The sequence below is a fragment of the Centroberyx gerrardi genome, chromosome 9 (genome assembly GCF_048128805.1).
Source record: "Centroberyx gerrardi isolate f3 chromosome 9, fCenGer3.hap1.cur.20231027, whole genome shotgun sequence".
NCBI classification, from domain to species: Eukaryota; Metazoa; Chordata; class Actinopteri; order Beryciformes; family Berycidae; genus Centroberyx; species Centroberyx gerrardi.
Genome location: NC_136005.1, coordinates 9,822,528 through 9,842,503, shown reverse-complemented (window position 1 = coordinate 9,842,503; position 19,976 = coordinate 9,822,528). Strand labels below are relative to the sequence as shown.

Genomic DNA, 19,976 nt, shown 5'->3' with positions numbered 1-19,976 from the left:
GGGTTTAATAGCACATACTAATTAAGTTTGCATGCACAGAGACTTCTCGTGTAACCCAGGTTTGAGTCGAAGCATGTAAACATCATAACTCTGAATGATATTCCCATTATGAGAAACCCGGTTAAGATGCCTGGCTTAATACTGTATTACTGTGGAATGTAAATATCTTACTCCTTTCACATTTGGATTATGTCTCGCACCACATTATGGGTACATTTTAATGTCAACAAAAAACTTGATGGTGAGCTGTAATTATGATTACTCTTACTAATGGGATTTTTTAAATTTCTTTGCTTTGTATTAGAAGTAACCTACTGCCCAGTCAATGAGGGCAGCTGGTGGCCAAACCTTTTTCATACATTTTTTCTGGCGGACTGTTCTGTCTGTGTGCGAGACACTTCAAGTAGACAGCAATATTCTGTTACCTGGTTTATTCATGGCAACAGGGAAACTCAATAACAGGCTATCAAAGGCACATATAAACCGCTTAACCCGATTAAGACCTGAAGTATGGCTAAGTATAGCCGATTTACTGAAACATAGCCACTGGTACGTATTTTTATGAAGTTCCTATGGATCTAACAGAAGACAGCCTACATACACCTGCTTTTCCAGAGGCAGGCTGGGGTCCACTCTCTCCCCCACCATGTTGTGGGCTTCCTGGGGCATTCTGAACTTCATGCCCCCTCCTGCCAGCGGACTGGACCTGGGACCTGGAGGACGCAACCGCTCTGTGGGGGATGAAGAGCGGTCCCACTCTGCACCATCAAACTGCACTGTTGGCAGAGAGAGAGAGAGAGAGAGAGAGAGAGAGAGAGAGAGAGAGAGAGGGACAGGAGGAGAGGGAGAGAGATATATGGAGAGACAGACAGGGACAGACAAAGTGAGTCACATTATTTACACTGTACTATCATCAAAAGGGATTAACCCTCACAGCCAGGCTTGGGTACACATCAGATATCCTGTTATTACAAAGCCATGCATGCAGCAGAGAGACCTGTCACTGAAGGGGCAAAGTAGAGGGGAGCAGGTCCGGTTCTGGGTGAGTGCAAAACCATCAGCATCATCGCCGTCATCAACATTATTATGAGTCCCCCAGGGCAGATAATACAGAATGATATATTACAGGAAAGTGCGGAAACTGCACTCGTGTTGCACATTGGACGGGCAGAGAGAGGCTGCTAGTAGGGAGTCCCACAACACTGGGAGTGCGGTGGTACTTTATTTTGACCGAGCACCACAAATGGAAACTAAAACAAATGTTTACTTTTTTGCCATGTTTTGATCAAACTTGGACATTCATTAGGTTAGGATCCAAGCCAGATTGAAACACACTGTCGCCAAAAAGTGGGAACTGAATTCCAGTATGCTGCGTATTTGGTTCTGTTCCATGCAGCTAGTTCCTCAACCATGCACCTGTATTGGACGTGCATATGAACAGACAATTATACAACCACCGCTAATGGGGGAAAATACCATGGTAAGAAAGGGAGCGCTTTCAACCGAACAACCTAACAACCACAAACCACCACCAGTATCCATGCAGCCATGAGCCCAAGGCGGGGGTCAGGTTGGGCAGATGCGGGCCACTGGGGGCTCAGGGTGGAGGGATAGCAGATGCAGGACAACAGCCTGGGTCATGGAGGTCAGGGTGACTGCTAAGAGGGGGGGTTGGTATAAAGGAAGGCAGGATGGGGGCTGTTGTTCGGGGTGAGAGGTCACCTTGCTCTCTGACGGGCGGCTCCTCCTCCAACTGACCCACTGGAGCGGGCCAGGGCAACTCCGACAACTCCCTCATTTCTAACGGGGGCGAGTGGAGAGGAGGCGAGAGAAAAAGGAAGCGAAACAGTGAGAGATCAGTAGATGGGTTTTAAAAGAGTTAAATGGAAGGAGGATATGTGAGATAATTGGTGAAAATAAGAAGTGAAGAATGAGAACGGATGTGAGGGAGAAAGTGAGTGAGAGATCTGAAGAATGTAGAGGGAAGGGAAGTGTTGTTGAGAACGGGAGAGGGTGTGGGTGTGTGTGTGTGTGTGTGTGCAGGTGACAGTGAGGCGGTGTCGTGAAATGAAGTTAACTATAGCTCCTGTCATGAAGAGAAGTCAAATATACCTCCTGTCTCCTCTTCTCCAAACGCTTGTGGAGAAAATTGCTTCAGGTATTTCAGACCCTGCATTTACAGCAATTTACAATGTTGTGAGAGAAGACAAAAGGAAGCAAAGGATAGGATAAGACAGAGGACAAGAGAAGTCAAAGACTGCATTATTTATAGCCCTCTGAACTAATCTACCTCGGAAAATTGTCTGGTAGCGCTAGACGCAGGGAAAACAAAGCGTGCAACCTATGAGCTAACATGGCGTAGTATGACCGAGGAACTGAAGTGAGGCTGAATGACATGTGTAACCGAGCATACAGAAAAACCCATTGAGAGTGGAGGGCAGATAATTCTCCATACAGCATCCTACTGTACCTAGGCAGGAGAGGAGAGGAGCCGAGCGGAGGTTGCACCGTGAGACAGAACCAAAAATAGTTCATTATCCACCATGGCAGGCAACCCTCTACTATCTACAGTCATTACAGCAGCTTCAGTGGCAACACACACACTCACAGACACAGACACACAAAGAGACACACACATTATGCGATTTGCCTCCGTTTCACACCATACATTTAGCCCCCCCACAAACGGATTACAAAACAAATAAAAGGAAAAAGAGGGTGACATCTTAATGAGCCGACAAATCCAAAGACCCCCCAGGCCTGGGACATCAAAGGCCACCTGAATTGGCGTTTGAGGAGAGACCCAAGCTGTACATACATGCCTCCCTCCCTCCCTGGTTAATTATTGAGCAGGCAGACACACTCCGCCACTTTCTCTGGCTCTCCGTGAATTATTGATGCATGGCGCAGCACAATGGCCCCATCTGGAGCGGGCCGCACCTCCGCTGAAGCCAGGATTAAAGTGTGGCCTGGCACCCCTCAACGCTGACATGCACGCAAACACATAGGCACGCAGGCATGTACATACACACACACACACACACACACACACACACACACACACACACGCGACACCCCTAAACACCGCCACACTCTCCTGCCTGTCCACTTGCCACCGCACCACACCACTCCTCACACCTCTAATTCTAACTGAGACACGAGAAAAGAGCGAGGGGTGTAAATGAGAAGAGCGCAAAAGCAAGTGGAGGGTAAAATGAAAGGAGAGAGAGAACGGAGACGGCCGAGGCAATCTATCTCCGATCAGAAATGTGCTCAGTCATTTGAGTGGGAGATAAGAGCAGGTAGTGGCGTACCGCAGATGAAGGGGAAAATTCCAACAAGATTCCTCTTGTCTCAGGTTTGGGTAGCTGCAGTTTGTGTGTGTGTGTGTGTGTGTGTGTGTGTGTGTGTGTGCACCCAATAAACGGCAAAAAAATATCCATCTTAACAAGGTATTTAGTCTAATACTGAGTCTTAAATTCTTGTATTCCTTGTAACCAGTGAATCCAATCTGCAAATGGGGTGAGATCATTTCACATTGCATTAAACAAGCCATTAAGTCTAGTACTGTTGAATCTTAAAATCTTATTTTTCTTAAAACAAGTAAAAAAGATCTGCCAATTGGGTGAGATAACTTCACCCAACTTCTTTCCAATGCAAATCAACTTCAAGACTTTCCTTGAATCGAGTGACATTATCTTCTTATTAGTTGAGTGAACTATCTTGCTTCAAGATACTGTCACTTATTTCAAGACATTTTTCAAAGCTGGTGAAACTGCATTTGAGACACGTGACATTATCTCACACCTTTGGCATATTTTTTGTACTTGTTTAAAAAAAAACAAGATTTTAACACTCAATATTAGAGTGAAAGGCTTATTAAAATGGACATTTGGTGCGGTGCATTTGTTTCCAATGCAGGACCCGTTTCCTTTTTCTTGAAACAAGTGACAATATCTTTAGGCAGTTATTAGTTTTCTCTGCACAAAGGGTTTCAAACCTCATTCACGTTGCATCCCAGGTGTAAAATATTCCCTGATTAGATGGCTAGAATGAAAACCAGCAGGGCTCTGGATCCCGATGACTGATGGCACTGAAAACCACTGCTCTACAAGCATCAAGATTACTTGATTCAAGAACATTCTTGATTTGCATTGGAAACAAGTGAAATTATTTTTTCACTTGCTTTAAGAAAAATAAGATTTTAAGACTCAATACTAGACTAAGTGATTGTTAAGATGGGTGTATATGGCCCTGTGTCTCTGTGGGTTGGGTTGTGACCAGATTCTAATGCCAGTGGAAAATTAACTCAGTATGAGTCCTCCAGTAAAGCTCCTCACTCCGGATTTACTGCCTTTAACACACGTCCGCTGTGCTAAGCTGCTCACTCTCTCTCTCTCTCTCTCACTCACACACACACACACACACAATGGAGACAGCCAAAAGAACCTATTTGAGGCCAGACAAGCACTTGAAGGACAGAAGATGTGAACAGGTGTCGGTGTGCGTTTGATTAATGGGAAAATTCCAACAGGATTCCTCCTCTCTCATGTTTGGGCGACTGCTGCTCTGTCTGTGTGGATTCTAGACGCTATTCAAGGCCAAGGACATCCTGTAGAAGTATTATAGCTGTACAGTTACTGCAGCAGTGTGTGTGCTTGTGTGTGTGTGAGAATAAGTGAATTTGTATGTGTGCACTCATAACACTCCATGGATTCAGCATGACCTTGTGCTGATGCTTGCGGATAGTTAACTCGCAGTAAAAGGTGCATTAAACAAGATTATTTAATTTCCCGTAGCAGAAAACAACCAGAATATATCAGCGGGAGTTTGATAAGGTTGGTAATCAATACCAATGATTCAATGATTACTTGGCCAGGTGCTGAGATTTCTGGCTTTCAAAAACTCATTTTATAGCATTTTTGCATTTTCAACTGACGGTGCTGCAGGTGGGCGAGCAGAGCCGCAACACATTTAGTTTTCAAGCCAAAAAAGCAAATGACAAAGCAGTATTATTTTGCATCGTGATATATTTCCTCTTCACTACACATTTCTGCTATAATTGGGTAACTTGTTCTATCGAGAAAATGTGACCTTCAGATTTCTGTCAATCACCTGACCTGTCAATGTTGTTGCAGTTCCTTTGTTACTGATAGAGGTCGATAAAAGTCCAAATGCCCCTTTAACACCGTATAAACCCCTCTGGTAAAGACAGATTTAGATTGAAATGAAAAACAGCTCTCCTACATGCACGTCTGCTCTCCTCACTCTAATAACAAAAGGCAGAATACCAGGCTTACACACACACACACACACACACACACACGTGCATGACATGTCACTCATTCACTAGCAGGGAACATCTGGCTTCCATTCACTTCCAATGGGAACCTGTGGATCTGTCATACACAAAGAAGGCTGTTAGCACTCTGCTTTGTTTGCCAATACAAGACAATGAGGCACACTTCTAATGGTAAGGAGAGGGACAAAAGGCACAGCCACATCCGTGGTAACAGCTTATATTCATGAGTTGTATTCAAAATCTACTATATTCATTGTCTAAGCTGTTAGAAAAGGAGGACATTATCTACCAGCTCTTTCTCGCATTTTGAGCTAATTGATGAAACAGGTGAGAGCAATTCCGTAATTTGTGGTCTGGCAAAATCCCATATACGCCTGGCGCCTCCACCACCTGCTAACAATTACCAGGAATTATCTGAGTGGGCGGGAACGGCAAAAATAGGTTTTCCTATCCCCGATTTGAACAGAACATTATCGACTTGACTGACGGATAACTGACTTTCCAGTTCCAGAAGCCGTTTTCCGTGTCCCTGAAATAAAGGAGGAGCAAACAAAGACAATAGAACAGCTTCATTAGGCCCATTTAATGAAGACATCTGCCTGGCACCCCATCACCTCTCTGCACACAAAGACCTTCTGCTGGGCAAAATGACCCCCATAAGGACAGACAATTAACACCTTATGCCAGTGCAGGGGGAAAAAAAAGCCCTGCATTCGCACAAGTCCCTCTTTCATAATATAGATCCACACAAAGCATCTCAAGGTCTGTTAGATGCAGTTATTCCTTTATTTTTTCCTGCTGCAGATATGGACGTGTACCATTTTGGCTTTGATTTTAAAAACATAACACATTCCTTGACTATCTTTTCTGTGTATCTATTTTCCAGGGATTCAATAGACCCATTCCCTTGTGGCTGCGTACCACTCTCTCCATCTCTCTCTCTCTCTCTCTCTCTCTCTCTCTCTCACTAACATCTCTCTCTCTTTATCTCTGTCTCTCTCCTTCACCCGTCTCCCTCTAAGTGGGGCATTATCTCTCTTTTCACATTCCCTCTCTCCTTGCCTCTCCTGCCCTCCCCTATTTCCATCACCTCTTTCCCCATCTCTCGTATTTGTCGGCGAGAGGGAATCGTGGAGGACATGCCTTTTCATTAATGTCAGTAATGCTTCACGCTGAAGGAGAAAGACAAGGAGCGTGCAACGGGGAAGAGGAAAAGGGCAAGAGAGAGGAAAAGTGACAAAGAGAGAAAGGGGGAGGTGAGAGTGAAAGAGAGAGAGAGAGAGAGAGAGGGGGATGAGAGCCCTTCCGCTGTGCCAGTAAATTGATGAAGATGCCGGTCAGATGCCCCCTGGGTGTGCTTGGAGCAAGAGAGAACAGCGATGCACCAGAAATGGAAATCTCATCTTTTTCTTCCCTCGCATGTTTGTCTGCATGCACACATGCTACACACACACACACACACACGCAAGCACAGACATACATGTTCAGGCACCCACAGGAACATGAGCATGTACACGCTCACAACACCCGAGGACAGCTTGTCCTGTTCCCTCAGAACACATGCACACACATCCGGACACAAAACACACACCCAGATACACACACACATATATACACACACACAAACATACGCTCACCATCTGTCAAGGTGTCTTTACAAGCTTCCCTAAACTGAGCTTCCGCTTCGGTATTCATTAACGCTTTAAAGCAACCTTCTGCATTCAGCAATCAGTTATTTACCCAAGGCACCCTACCCAAGGTAATATTTGAAATTACCTTAAAAGCATTTCAAAGATTCGTTCATTGCATGTGTGTACTTCTACACAGAGGCCCTCTGGCGCACAGGAAATTATGCGTTTTACATTTCCAGCAACAGCCGTTTGTTTGGAATAAATAGAAGAAGAACTGGGTTGTTAGCATGAGCAGTAACAGCCACCATGGCTGAGCAGACAAAGAAAACACTGGCACCTACAGAAACCCAAACTACGTCAACAGAAAATCCAAAGACAAAGCAAAAACAACAATGATTACTTGTCAACAAAGATGTCAGCAAAAGGGGGAGAGAGAAAAAACTCATGGATTACCACTTTGACCTATTTATCAGGGAAAGGTTTTGCTGAACCTACACACTCTTTTTCACCACCGCTCTGCTTTTAGTTCCAACAGATAAACACATTCATGCTTCGAAGCTTCCCTGTAAAACCAGTCTTCTACTGCTGGCCACTGAGCAGCTGCACTGGAACAAGTGGAGGGTAAGTGCCTTGCTCAAGGGCACCATGACGGTCATTGTTGGGGTGGGTGGGGGGGGGGGTTATGGGGATGTTAATGTTAGTCATTCACTTTCCACATCCAGATCTTTGAAGATTCGAAGCTGCAACTTTTCACTCACAAGCCCATTTCTCTAACTGCCGTCATCTCTCAGACGGCCTGATCAAAGCCTCCGTACCAGACTATAAAACTTAAAAACCTAAACCACCCATTCATCTGCTCATTAGACATGGCCATCAGAGAGCTAATGAGATGGTGCTTTTCATTAGCTCACTAATTGGTGCTGAATGGCTGCAGGGCCGATGTCTCACCGCTGGACTGTCCATTGACTTCCAGGAATTAATGCCTGCTGTAATTTGGGCTGGACGGTGGCGACTGGTGACAGCTTTCCAGCGTTGTAATTAAAACCCACCGGACTGAGAGAAGCCTGTCACGTTCGACCCCTCAGGCGCTGCCAGGCTCACCCTCACACAGCTAACTGAAGTGGACTCCAATGGGAAATGGTGAAAAGGCTTTGAAGGTGCCAGAATTTATTTTTGATACTATTTGGAATTACCCACAGCATGCGATATTCGCAAATACCCGGCCGATTACTGCACATGTAAGCATGGATAAGCTGTGAAAATTATAATAAGGCCGATTCTGTTCAGAAGCATTAGCAGCTAAATGCAATGCACACAAATCCACATACAATATGTACAGGCAAACACCCCCCATGCGCTCATTTGTGCCAACATGCACACAACCTCTTCTCACCCTTCTTCACCCATTAGGTGCCTGGTGATAATCAGTGCTGGTAACACTGGTTGAGAATAATGTGTATGTGTATGTGTGTGAAGGTGATGATGAGGCGAGGGCTGAGGGGCTGCTGGCAGATCGCGATGCCCCCCTTTGCCCCCTGTAGCGGGTTATCTGAGCGAGTGTGTCACATCGGCAGGGAGGGAGGGCTGCAGGGAGGACAGCGCTGTCACCGCTGCCGTGCTCGTGTGTGTAAGTGTGTGTGTGTGTGTGAGAGTGTGCCTGTGTTGGCGGATGACTGATTGCACCCTGCCACAATGGCCCTGACTCCCCCTCCTCCCCCTTCGCCTCACCTCGCCCTCCCCCCTTGCATCTCCACAGCCCCCGACCATTAATTCTCCTCGACGCCCCTCCCCTCTGAGGCACTGGGCCTCCACAAACATCCACTGAGCTGCCATCAAACCCTCCATAACCTTGGATGTCCCTTTCTTTTTCCTCTCTAGCCAACTCTCTACTGCCTCTCTCTCCATTTTCTCTCTCTCTCTCTTTCTTTCTCTGTCTATACTCCCATATCTCTCTCTGATGCGTTTTCTCTTTCTCTCTCCATCTCTTCCATCTCTCTCTCTTTCTCCCTCTGCTCCTTATCGCTCTCTCTCTCTCCCTCCGTCTCTCCCCTCCCTCTCATGTAGGCCCTGCCTAGCAACGCTGAGTGGGTCGGGGAATATGGATTAAATGTGAGAATGGAAAATACTGTTTGTGTGTTTACACTTCAGTGCTTTGGTCTGCTCAGACAGACAGCACGCCAGCTCAGAGTGCTGACTCTGAATGGAAAAAACAAGGGGTCAGGCAACTGGAGGCGCACAAGCGTTTTCCTCCACCGCGTTTTCTAATGGTGCTGTAAGCTCTCCTCTCCAGGAGTGCATATGTGGCATAGGGAGCAAGAGATGGAGAGGGGAGAAAACGAGAGGTAGAGCAGGAATGAGTGCTCAGTAGGTGAGAGGTGATATTGGCTTTTAAATTAACTGTCGTGCACCTCCTTTCCAAATCATCTCGATTTTCAAATAAGTTACGGCGTCTCTTTAGTGCTTCTCTGGCTAATGTGATTGGAGCATGAACACGCTGTGAATTTATGTGTCTGTGTGTGTATTCAGACAAGCATACGTGTGTGTAGTTGTGTTTTGCTTTCGCACTTCTGCTGACCATGACTCTCCTATTAGCACTGGATCAGTCACGCACATGTAAGCATGTAATTAACTGAGAAGAGAGGGAGGGGGAGACACTGGAGAGGAAGGGAGGAGAGCGAGAAGAGAGGAGGGGAGTGCGCACGAGGCAGGTTGATTTATTAGCCCATCACCTTGACCTCCGTGACTTGGAGATGCAGCTCAATTAAGCTGGCTTGGCCTGCCATACCTTACACTGATCTACTCCTCACTGACCTATCAGTCTGTTTCTGTTTCTCTTTACTCTCCCTCTCTTTCTCTCTCTCTTTCTGTCAGTGTCTCTTTCTCTCTCTCTGTCTCTCTCGCCTTCTCTCTCCCTCCAATTATGTTCAAGGAATGGAACATAATGGGGTGGAATTGACATACATTGCCAATGCAACTTTTAAAGATAATAATCATTGCACCCATTATTTTTAAACACCGCAGATAATAATGATGATTATAAAAGAAAATTAAATCTCTCCCTACCTCCCTCCCTTCCCTTCCTCTGTCCCTCCTCCCCTAACCTTCTCCTCACACTGTGTTTCTGTGTGAAGTCACACACAAGGAAAAAGGACTGACAGTCGATGCGATTCTGATGATGGTTGTTGTGTGTGTATCGTGTGTTAGTGTGCAATGACTTTAAGAAAATCAATGGTCATCAAAGGTGTTTGTATGTGGTGTGGCAAGAGTAAAAGTGACAGATATGTGCCGTCTGAGCTGAGACAGTGAAGGTCACTGCAGTCGCATCTTCCTGCAAAAGGCTTTGGAGGTGCAGTGACGGGAGACAGGCACTGTATTAAAGGTCAGGACAGTTAGCTGACTATTTTACCATCCAGCATCACCCAGCAATGCTCTATGTGTTCCCGGGAGTGCCTTGACCTTTAACAAAAGTACTTTTTTGTACCTACAGTATTTAGGTTGGTTTTACCTCTTCCACTAACTGTATTGAATGATGCCCAGTGTTTTGTGTCATACTTTGTGATACTGTGGGGATTTCTTTTTGCTGTCAGCCACACAGCAGCGCTCCTGTAGCTGGTAGGGATTCAGTAGCTGTGTTTACATGGAGCCTTTTATTCTACTAATAATCAAAATAGTAGCCCAATCAGAATAAAAATGCCTCATGTAACCACCTCAATCAGAATAAACTGGCCCATTTCGAATTAAATTTCATTCCATTTGAGAGGGGTGGTATAACCCTTTCATAATCCATTTGATGGATACAATTTTGTCATGTAAACACTCATTCTGATCACTTTTTTGGTTGGAATATCTATAGTCTTTCTGTGCACGCTCGCCGGTTTGACGTAAGTGACGTCAATGATGTTTACTTTTCTCTGAATCATTGCAGGTGCAAAACAATCAGAATGAAAAAATATGGCTCATGTAACCGCAGCTAGTGTCTTGCTCAGCAACACTGCAGCAGGGTGGATGCTTACCAACATGGGGGCTTTTTACTCACTCCTCCACCCTACTGTTTTGTTGATTCACCCAACAGCGCATTGGCATTTCACATTCTACTCAAGTTACCTGCGAAGGCTTTGGAGATGTGGTCCTTCTTCCACTCCCAGGGCTGGTCGTACTCATCGGCCGGCCTCTCATCGTCTTGCGGCAGCCTGCTGCTCTCTTTCTCTCCTCTCTCCTCCTGGGGTTCGCCGTACACCAGGCCCAGGCTCCTGCCTCGATCCTCCAGGGTGTCTCCGAAGCCGAACCCCCGGCCTCGCTCATCCTCGTACGGGGTGTCATACAGCTGCACCCCGCCCCGCGCCCGCCCGCCTCCAGGACCACGCTGCAACTCTACAGCATATGAAAAAAAAAACCACACATTTATACATGTGCACACACAAACACGTGCATGCAAGAACACACACATACACACAAAATGACATTCAGAATATTGTCTGATGTGTCAAGGTTTACAAATCTAAAACAGGCACGGGTATAAGCGATAATATTTGCACATAATGATGAGGTTCCTCTAAACAAGAGACTGAAATTATCTCTACCTCCAAGTATAACAAAAAGCCTGTTGAGCTCTGACATGACTAGAATTTGAGGAGGGAGACAAATGATGTTTGCACAGCTTGCGGTGGGCTCAGCATCTCATATGTGGGGGCTTAACAAGGCCTTGGGCTAGACGCCGAGTAGCAACACGGTAGACACCCCCCCACACCCCCCACCCCCTCCTCTATCCGCATCCCAGCAGCTAACCAGCACAGCTCACAACAGCATCCACATCCCCTCGTTAACATTTTCATCACTTTCTCAGCGGGTTCTGACCAAGAAATGTTTCCCAGCACCTGCACCTGTTATGTCGAGTCAAATGCGACCATGAGATAAAAGGCTCAGAGATTATTGACGCAAGCTAGAAGACGAGATAAGATTTCTGAAACAAGAGATGCATCGATAATTAGGAGCCCCACAGCTGCAGCAGCAATCAGCAACGGCTCTTTGATGAGTTGAACTCAAAAATGCACACTTAAAAAAAGCAGGAGATATAGAATCACAGAACAAAGAATGGAAAAAAAACGAAGGAGTAGGCATCTTTTGTGTCCACAGCCAGCGGCCGTGCTAAGGAGGTGCGCTCATGTGAGAGGGAAGAGTGCTAAAACTAAATGGGAGGGTTCGCTGGTGAAAGGCAGAGGCAAACTTTAACCTTCAGACGACAAGACACTGCTATTGGGCGGCCCTGTCATCACCATGGCGACCGAGCGGAGGCCCTGGGGAAAGGCCCTGAGGTTATGGAAGAAGGGGGTGGAGGGAAAAAGAGAGAGAGAGAGAGAGAGAGAGAGAGAGGAGGAGCAACAGAGAGAACAGGGAGAGGGTGGAGGGGAGAGGGTGGAGGGAGGAGGAGGGAGGAGGAGAGGAGTGGGAAAAGGAAAGGAAGAGGAGGAGGTGGGGATGGTGAAAGGGGGCGAGGAGCAGGAGGAAGAGAAGGAAGAGGGAAGGGAAGGGATGAGGTAAGGAGGGGAGGAGTGACGGGAGAGAACGACAAGGAGGGGAGGCGGAGGAGTGGGAGAGGGGGGGGGGGTGTGTGGGGGTGGAGTGGGGGGGTCTGTCTGCGTTTGATGTTAAGTCATTGAGACAGAAGCACAGCGTGGCTGAATGCTGCTCTACCTGCGCTGGGAGCCCGCAGTGTCAGCGGCAGCCTGGAGATGGAGAAGATGAAGGCAGAGAGATAAAAACAGGCGTGAAGCAAATGATAAATGGATAGGAAACATGATGGAGAAAAACAAAAGGAGAGGGAAAGAAAATGGCAATTTGACAGAAAGGTGATAGAGATTGAAGATTGAGTGGAATGGGGGGGGGGGGGGGGGGTCTATTTAGGCATACTGATAACTGTCAGTCTGCTACGTGATGCAAGGAATGCAAACGGGGACCTGTCTTTTATCCACATGAACTGAACTCAAGAACTGTGACAGTCAGAAACACAACAACTTAAGAGGCGGATAAACATCGAAGATTTTCTTTCATACGAGTACGATGTTCGGGGGTTGGGGGGGGGGGGGGGGGGAGCACACAGGTGTCGTTTCAGGACAGTCTTTGCGAAAGATAATTACTATTCCGATCCAACATCTGTCTTTGCCGCTCTGCTGTGTTTTTTAATGAGCAACCATGCACAGACTGACAGACAGACTGACAGACAGACTGACAGACAGACAAAAGCAGGCAGACAGACAGATCTACGTAGATTGACAGGCTCCATTCAAAGCCCCGTCTATGAAAGAGCTGCGACAATGTTTTGCCAAACGCTCAGCCAACACTACTGTGAATCTAATCTCTCCATCCAACTGGAAAGAGAAGCAATTCTCTTCTGGGTTTCTCAGATGACTGTGGATCTGTCTCGAAATGAGGATGCTCCCTTCACCTCAGCCCGAGATTATGAACTTCATTTGACCACCAAAAAGGCAGCAGAAGAAGTGACAACGGAGACAGAGGACAGGACATACAGTCGCTAAAAGACAGATTAGAGCGCCGGCCAGACTCCCCTCAGGGCCAGGGAGAACCCTTGAGATGGAGAGAGATAGAGAAACGGAGAGAGGGGGGGGGGGGGTCTTCTCCACCCTAAATGACTGGGACAGACCAGGCAGAGCGCGGAGAGAGGGCAGAGAGAGATGTTACGGGAGGAAAGACAAATGGAAAACGATAGATGTGAGCTAGAGGACGGGAGAAAATAACATGGGAGGAGAGTGAACACTGGATAGAGACATCTCTGAAGAGAAGTTTCATGAGGAGAGAGCAGGCTCAGTTGTGAGGAACTAAAAAGCACAAAGGAGTGGACAGTTACAAAGGCCTAGTGCAGAACTGTCCACTTATAAACAGATAAAATATAAACAGCCTTTAAACAGGACTTCTTGAACACTACAGCATACTATGATTTAACAGCAGTGTGTTCATAATTTTACACAACAAACAGCTAGAGAGAATATGGCAGCGACCTGTAAAATCACTGCTACCAAGGAGGATACATTCTTTTATGAAGACAGAGATAAAACAGTTTACCACAGCGAAAAAGAAAGGTAGCAAACAGTGATAATATAATTGTATCATCACAATGTTGATGTTCATTAAAGAACTGCTGACAGGTAATAGATCAATGATAATATCATTACTTTATGCTATGGTTTGATATTGTTTTCATGATTTGGTGCATCTGAAATGCAATATAATATCTGACCAGTAATGTTATCTTTATGTAAGTAAGAAGAGCCTTTATCTCAACTTAACCCTTTAGGGTTTTAAAGGCTTAATCTAATACTGTGAAGCTAATTGTGTTGTATTGTTTGTGTATATGTACGTCTTTGCTATATGTGGAGATAATTGTTTAAAAATGAGAAAATGAAATACAAAAGGGAAGGGTAAAGGGAAAATGGAATGGAACTATAATACCATTATACTGTATTATAACAATATGGACCACTAAAGCACCATCAGACCGACAAGATATTCACTGATGACACATCCTTTTCTAGTGATATAATCTCCTGACCTGTTATGACCCTCTGGGCCTCATACGGTTCCATGTAGCCATTGTTCTCACAGGGAATGGGTCCCAGATCCGGTTCAGGTCGGTGGTCCAGACGAGCATCAAATGGGTCCGAATAATCTGTGTCCCCCGCCAACGGAGCAGATGGCACCACCTGAAGGACAAAACGCACACGTAGTCATGGAGAATGATGAGTTTTGTTACAGAACATAATATATCCACTTCCAGATAAACATGTTTCCAGTATTTTTTGTCTTTATATTTCAAATACACAGACAAACCAATTAAAAAATATCTTTATTTTGCAGGCACAGGTGTCAAAACTTTAACAGTACTCTATAATGAGTTAGACTTTCATGTCAGCAATAATTTTTAAGAATTTTGGTATAAAGTCTTCAATTAAAGCATCCTAGAACATTACTATTTTTCGATAATTAGGAGAATTCAGCCTGTAAAAGGTGTATTAGTGCAGAGTGTTGCGTAGACAATAGCTAATCAAGACCAAAGACGGAGAGAGCAGTACAACACTCCAACATGCAATCACATCCTCATTGAATGGCATATGAAATATACTGTATGCTTGATTACAGAGAACATTTTTCTATTTTTCGGAGTATCATTATAACACTAATTTGTACCTTTAGTGTGGTTTTCCACTGTATGTGATTGACAAACAATAGGCAAACATCAGAATACTGCACCAACGCCTTCACACAAAAATACCCCGGTTTATATTCAGAGGCTACACAATATAGCTCCCTCTTCAAGAATGCAATTTGTCCCCCATTTGAAAGCTGTATGCTATGCAGCGAGAAAAAAAATAGGCCTGTCTGAGGATGATCAGGTTGTTGGCTGGAGGACCGGAGGTGGCAGAGAGAATAAAGAGGGAGTTGGTTGGTTGGTTGGGAGCATTTGTTCCTCCATACATGCACAGGAGGAAAGCAGTGGTCAGCTGGCACACTGACAGCTACAAAGGCAGCCATATGGTCACACACACGTACACACACACACACAGGACACGTGCGCATACACATATACACACTCACCCACCGTCTATGAACTCTCTCTCTCTCTCTCTCTCTCTTTCTTTCTGTCTCCCTCTTTCTTTCTCTCTCATTTCCCCCACTCTCTTTCTCTTCATTTAGCTCTCTCTCCCTATAGTTCTCTCTCTCCATCCAACAAAGGGGATCGCTCAAGCGAGGCGCGCTGCCCAAACTCCTGCTAGACATGCACACACCCTCACAAAATTACATCCTAATCCCATGTTGATTCTGTAACAGGTTATCGATGCACAGGAATCTGCAATGTTAATTAGAGCGCGGATGTTCCCACAGACCCTGGGAAATTAATGAGGGCAGGAGGAGCGTGGAGAGGAGGAAGGGGCTATCGACTTGACTTAAGACTACCGCACCACTCCAATCCACTTCAGGACTTTTCAGCACTTGTAGCGTTTTCCACGAGAGGGAGACATGGATTTAACTGCAGCAGTGAAAACGGTTTAACCCTGAACCACACTCCTTAACTTACTCAGCGAATGTGGGCTGAATTAATGCGCGGACCGTTCCCTTGTAAAACCATGTTCAGAAGCAGAGGCTCCGTTTCTGCCTCGCTCGCTCGCTCTCTCTAGCCGCCTCTTTGTCTTTCTCCCTCTCCTTCTCCCTCTCAGTAGCTGTGTGATACAGTACATATCCAGGACAACACTGCAGTCCTGATGACACCAACATGACCACAGCATAAATGATGCTTCTCTGTGACCCCTGACATATCACCATACGGTATTTGGCCCCTGCCATGTGCTCATCCGAGGGTCTCTCTCAGCTTGCAAAACCAAACCCCATTTATTATTTATGGAAAGACATAAACTCAAGGGAGTGTGACCCCTCCTGACTCAATGGTCCGCTCAAGCCATCAATAATGCTTTCTTGCATCAGGCACCTACAGTAGGGTATCCAATTTATGTGGTGCTTCGGACATAACGTGATTAATGGAAACAATGCATATTTGTAACACACATTACCAGTCGCTTGCTTAAGGAGGCTGGTCAATAAAGCTGTCCCAGTGATGTAAAGGGGATCAGAGAGAAGTGGGATAGTGCTTTTTCCTTCTCCTGCCTCCCACTCTCACTCCCTTCCTCCATTAAAGGAGAGGAGAGCCACACAAAATTCTTATCGCCGCATCAGCTGCTTTTTGTTCTGTACACCTACAAAGGAACGAACAGAGATTTCAGGGGAGAGAACTCTTACAGGCTCTTGCTGGTCCTCTAAGGAGATCGCGCTGAGGAGGATCTTGGTGCGCCCCAGCTCCTGGGAGTCCACCTTGATCAGTCTGTGTTTGGGCGACTTGGTGTCCACACTGGAGGACTTCATGGGAGACCCGAACACAGGTGTGGAGGGGTCGGCGGTCCCGGACTCGCTCCTGGACCGACTGTCCGAGTCCTCGTAGGGATCCTCGAAGTCCAGGTTCTTCTGGAGCCGGTAGGCTTTGAGGATCTCGCTCTCGGTGTAGTCTGGCGTGGGCGGCTGAGGAGGCACCCGCCTGCTGCCGAAGCTCAGGTAGTCTTTCAGCCACTTGGCCATTACAGCTCTGCTTCCACAGACAGTTTGGTAGGATGAAAGCAGGAGGCTGCAGAGACACAGACAAGGGGGTTAGTTGCTTGACCTTATTTCTGATGAGATCGTGTGAGCTAGGTTATGGATAGATGGATTGGATTAGCAGTGTGTGTGTGTGTGTGTGTGTGTGTGTGTGTGTGTGTGTGCGTTTGTGAGCGTGATAAACCCGATAAGTTATGTATGCAAGGAAGTGCAAACAATCAAAGGGTTAAAAATCAGCTCATCTTTAACTTTCTCCTAATCCAGTGGCTCATGGCACTATGAAAGACCCACAGTAAACTACACCAACAGCTGGGATTTATGTACTCCTTTTGTTTTAAGCAGGGGCAATAACACAGTCTGGCATCTGGACTTTACCCCCAAAGGCTGCAATTACATTTCACACCCATGTAATAAAGCCCGATTTAATCCTGCTGATAAAAAAAGCAAAGACAAAGCCATGGGAACAGCAAATAACAGAAGAAATCGTCAAAGTGGCACCAAGACATTTCTCATTTGCTTTCCGTGTTTGTTTGTTTTTTAATTTCACCAACATAAATTACAATAAGTTGATTAACGAAAACGAATTTGGGAAAACAGTAGAAAAAGCAAATTGAGGACATATAACTAATGTTTCTTGAAGTTCTTCTCTAGAGATCATGAAGCACCAAAACACCGCAATTTAAATCCCACTGAGAGCGCTGCGCTGCGATGGCACCACTACTTACCAACAGTATTCAGACCTTCACCCACTTTGGATGCTTTATTCCGCGTTTCTTCATGTTGGTGACATAAAAAGACACCAAAAAGTGAAAAAGGTTTCGATTATAAACGCTTTTATTCCGTAAAAGAACAGGAGAAAGAATACAACAGCTCTTCTGCCTCCGAAAAACAGCACTGAAATCCAGTGGAGTTCCGCTAGGAAACGACTGATGGCAAATGTGCAAGTGAGCGAGCGACTACAGATAGGAGAGAAACCCAACCAAGCGATTAAAGGGGAGGTGCTTCATTCCCAGTGGAATCCTATCCCCTTTTGCAGTCAGCCGACCGTTCATTCATTGAAATATCTGCGCATCAGATGAGCTGTTAAAGAAATATATCCCATTTAAAACCTGTAAGAGGAAAACAAATGCAAAGCAGGAAATGAAAATATATTTCGTCTCACACGAATGCGCCCCAATATCTCCATGTTCATTATTTAGTCACATTTAGTCACTGTGGAGGATTTCCACTTTTTAAAGCTTTATTTAAGCTTTTTTGAAATGATTTTGCAGTATTCCTCAAAGAAAACAACAAATAAATAATCCACTGTAGCACCACATGCTGAGTTTCTGCCCCTGTGGGATGAACAAAACTCAGTGTGTAATCTGCTTCCACATAGGGTCTGCTGGAATAGCAAAATCCCATCATGCTGTGGGCGACAAGAATACCTTTTGAGGTGAACGAGGAGCTTGAGGATCTAAAGCTTATAGTGTAGACACACAAACACACCTTATCACATAGACAGAATGACAAAAGCACTGAGGCCTTTCCATTCTGATTGAAAGATAAGGCATTTTGTTCACTTGGCAGAGTGCGTTTCATCCTTTCACAGATGTCCCATTATCCAAGGTCCAGGCTAGTAAATTGGATTGTGCGCTACAGTGGGTGAGACCATCTAAGGCTGTTAAAAGACCGTAAATGCCTCTTTCTTTACGACAGCCATGAGCTCACTTTCTCCCAGGGGCGGGAGACTGGATGAGGTCATCATGCTAGAATCCACCCCCGCCACCACCACCACCACCATATCTCCCCCTACCTCTGCCAGTCTGCACCACTGTTCATCAAGCACTGGCTCAAGACCCAGAAGTGGGTCATGGGAATCCAAAAATGGGTCCCAAAATGATTCTGAAGGGATTCTAAAGCCAATGGGTGTGTGATTGCAAAACATCTTGCCAGGTCCCTGAAGAATAACGTAGTCCAAATGAAATCCTCTATGGCAGTAGATTAGTAGCATTAAAACAGGATCAATTCCATGACATAAGCCTATACAAAAGCCTGGTAAATTTGTTTTTGTTCCTGAGAAAAAAAAATCCTCTCAAGATGTGGGTCCCCAGAGAAAAAGTTCTCCTTCTCTATTCCCTGTCTCTTATACTCTCCCAACCTCCCTCCTCTTCCTCACTTACCTTTACCCCAACCGTCCTTTTCTCTGCCTTTCTCATACCTTTGCCTCTTTTATCCCTCATCATGTATTTGACTCCACCAATCATCATCTTCCTCCTCCTCCTCCTGCAGTCATACCTTCCCCTGCTTCCTCCACACAACCCCCACAGTCCAACACCTCCTCTAACCCTCCTTCAAAGCCGTAACTCTCTCTCTCACGCATGTTTGAGCATACATGTAATTTTTCCTACCGTCCTGGCCAAGGTGAGAGCCAGAACTGTATGAGACAAAAGAATGAGGCTGAGTAAGAGATGGAAAATCTAGATCAGCAATAAACAGACGGGCAGACAACAGAGAGAGAGAGAGAGAGAGAGAGAGAGAGAGAGAGAGAGATAGAAAAGAAAGATTTCCCACAGAGACACAGAGAGAGGGAGAGCAGGGGCAGAGAGGAGAGAGACAGAAATGGAAAAGCAAAATCTCTCACACAGAGAGCGATAATCACAGACAGAAAGACAGGTAAAGTCATTCCTCTATTGTATTTATGTGTGGAAACAAACACCAAAGCCAAAGATTTAATTGAATCCAACAGAAAATACTGCGCTGTGGAACATTTCAGGGAATTAATAAGATTCCCTAATTATAAAGGGCTAAATATGGATGTGACATTTCCTCTGAACTTCACGCCTTCAGATGTTTCTCTCTCCCACTTGAATAGCATCATTCATGAATTTGCAAGGTACACAAACATGCTC

The 19,976-nt window shown here is 45.6% G+C and overlaps 1 protein-coding gene across 1 annotated transcript in view; it reads right to left on the bottom strand.

Annotated features, from left to right (window-relative positions):
* The window catches only part of shdb (Src homology 2 domain containing transforming protein D, b), a 22,393-nt gene extending 4,499 nt beyond the window's left edge, over positions 1 to 17,894 (bottom strand). Inside the window, exons 1-5 of the mRNA XM_071920512.2 lie at positions 17,811 to 17,894; positions 16,738 to 17,116; positions 14,498 to 14,648; positions 11,038 to 11,304; positions 602 to 776 (exon numbers count right to left, since the gene is read on the bottom strand). Of these exons, the coding sequence (XP_071776613.2) occupies positions 602 to 776; positions 11,038 to 11,304; positions 14,498 to 14,648; positions 16,738 to 17,070 (926 nt within the window). The 5' untranslated portion in view covers positions 17,071 to 17,116; positions 17,811 to 17,894. The remainder of the gene's footprint in view (positions 1 to 601; positions 777 to 11,037; positions 11,305 to 14,497; positions 14,649 to 16,737; positions 17,117 to 17,810) is intronic.
* Between the last annotated feature and the right edge of the window lie 2,082 nt (positions 17,895 to 19,976).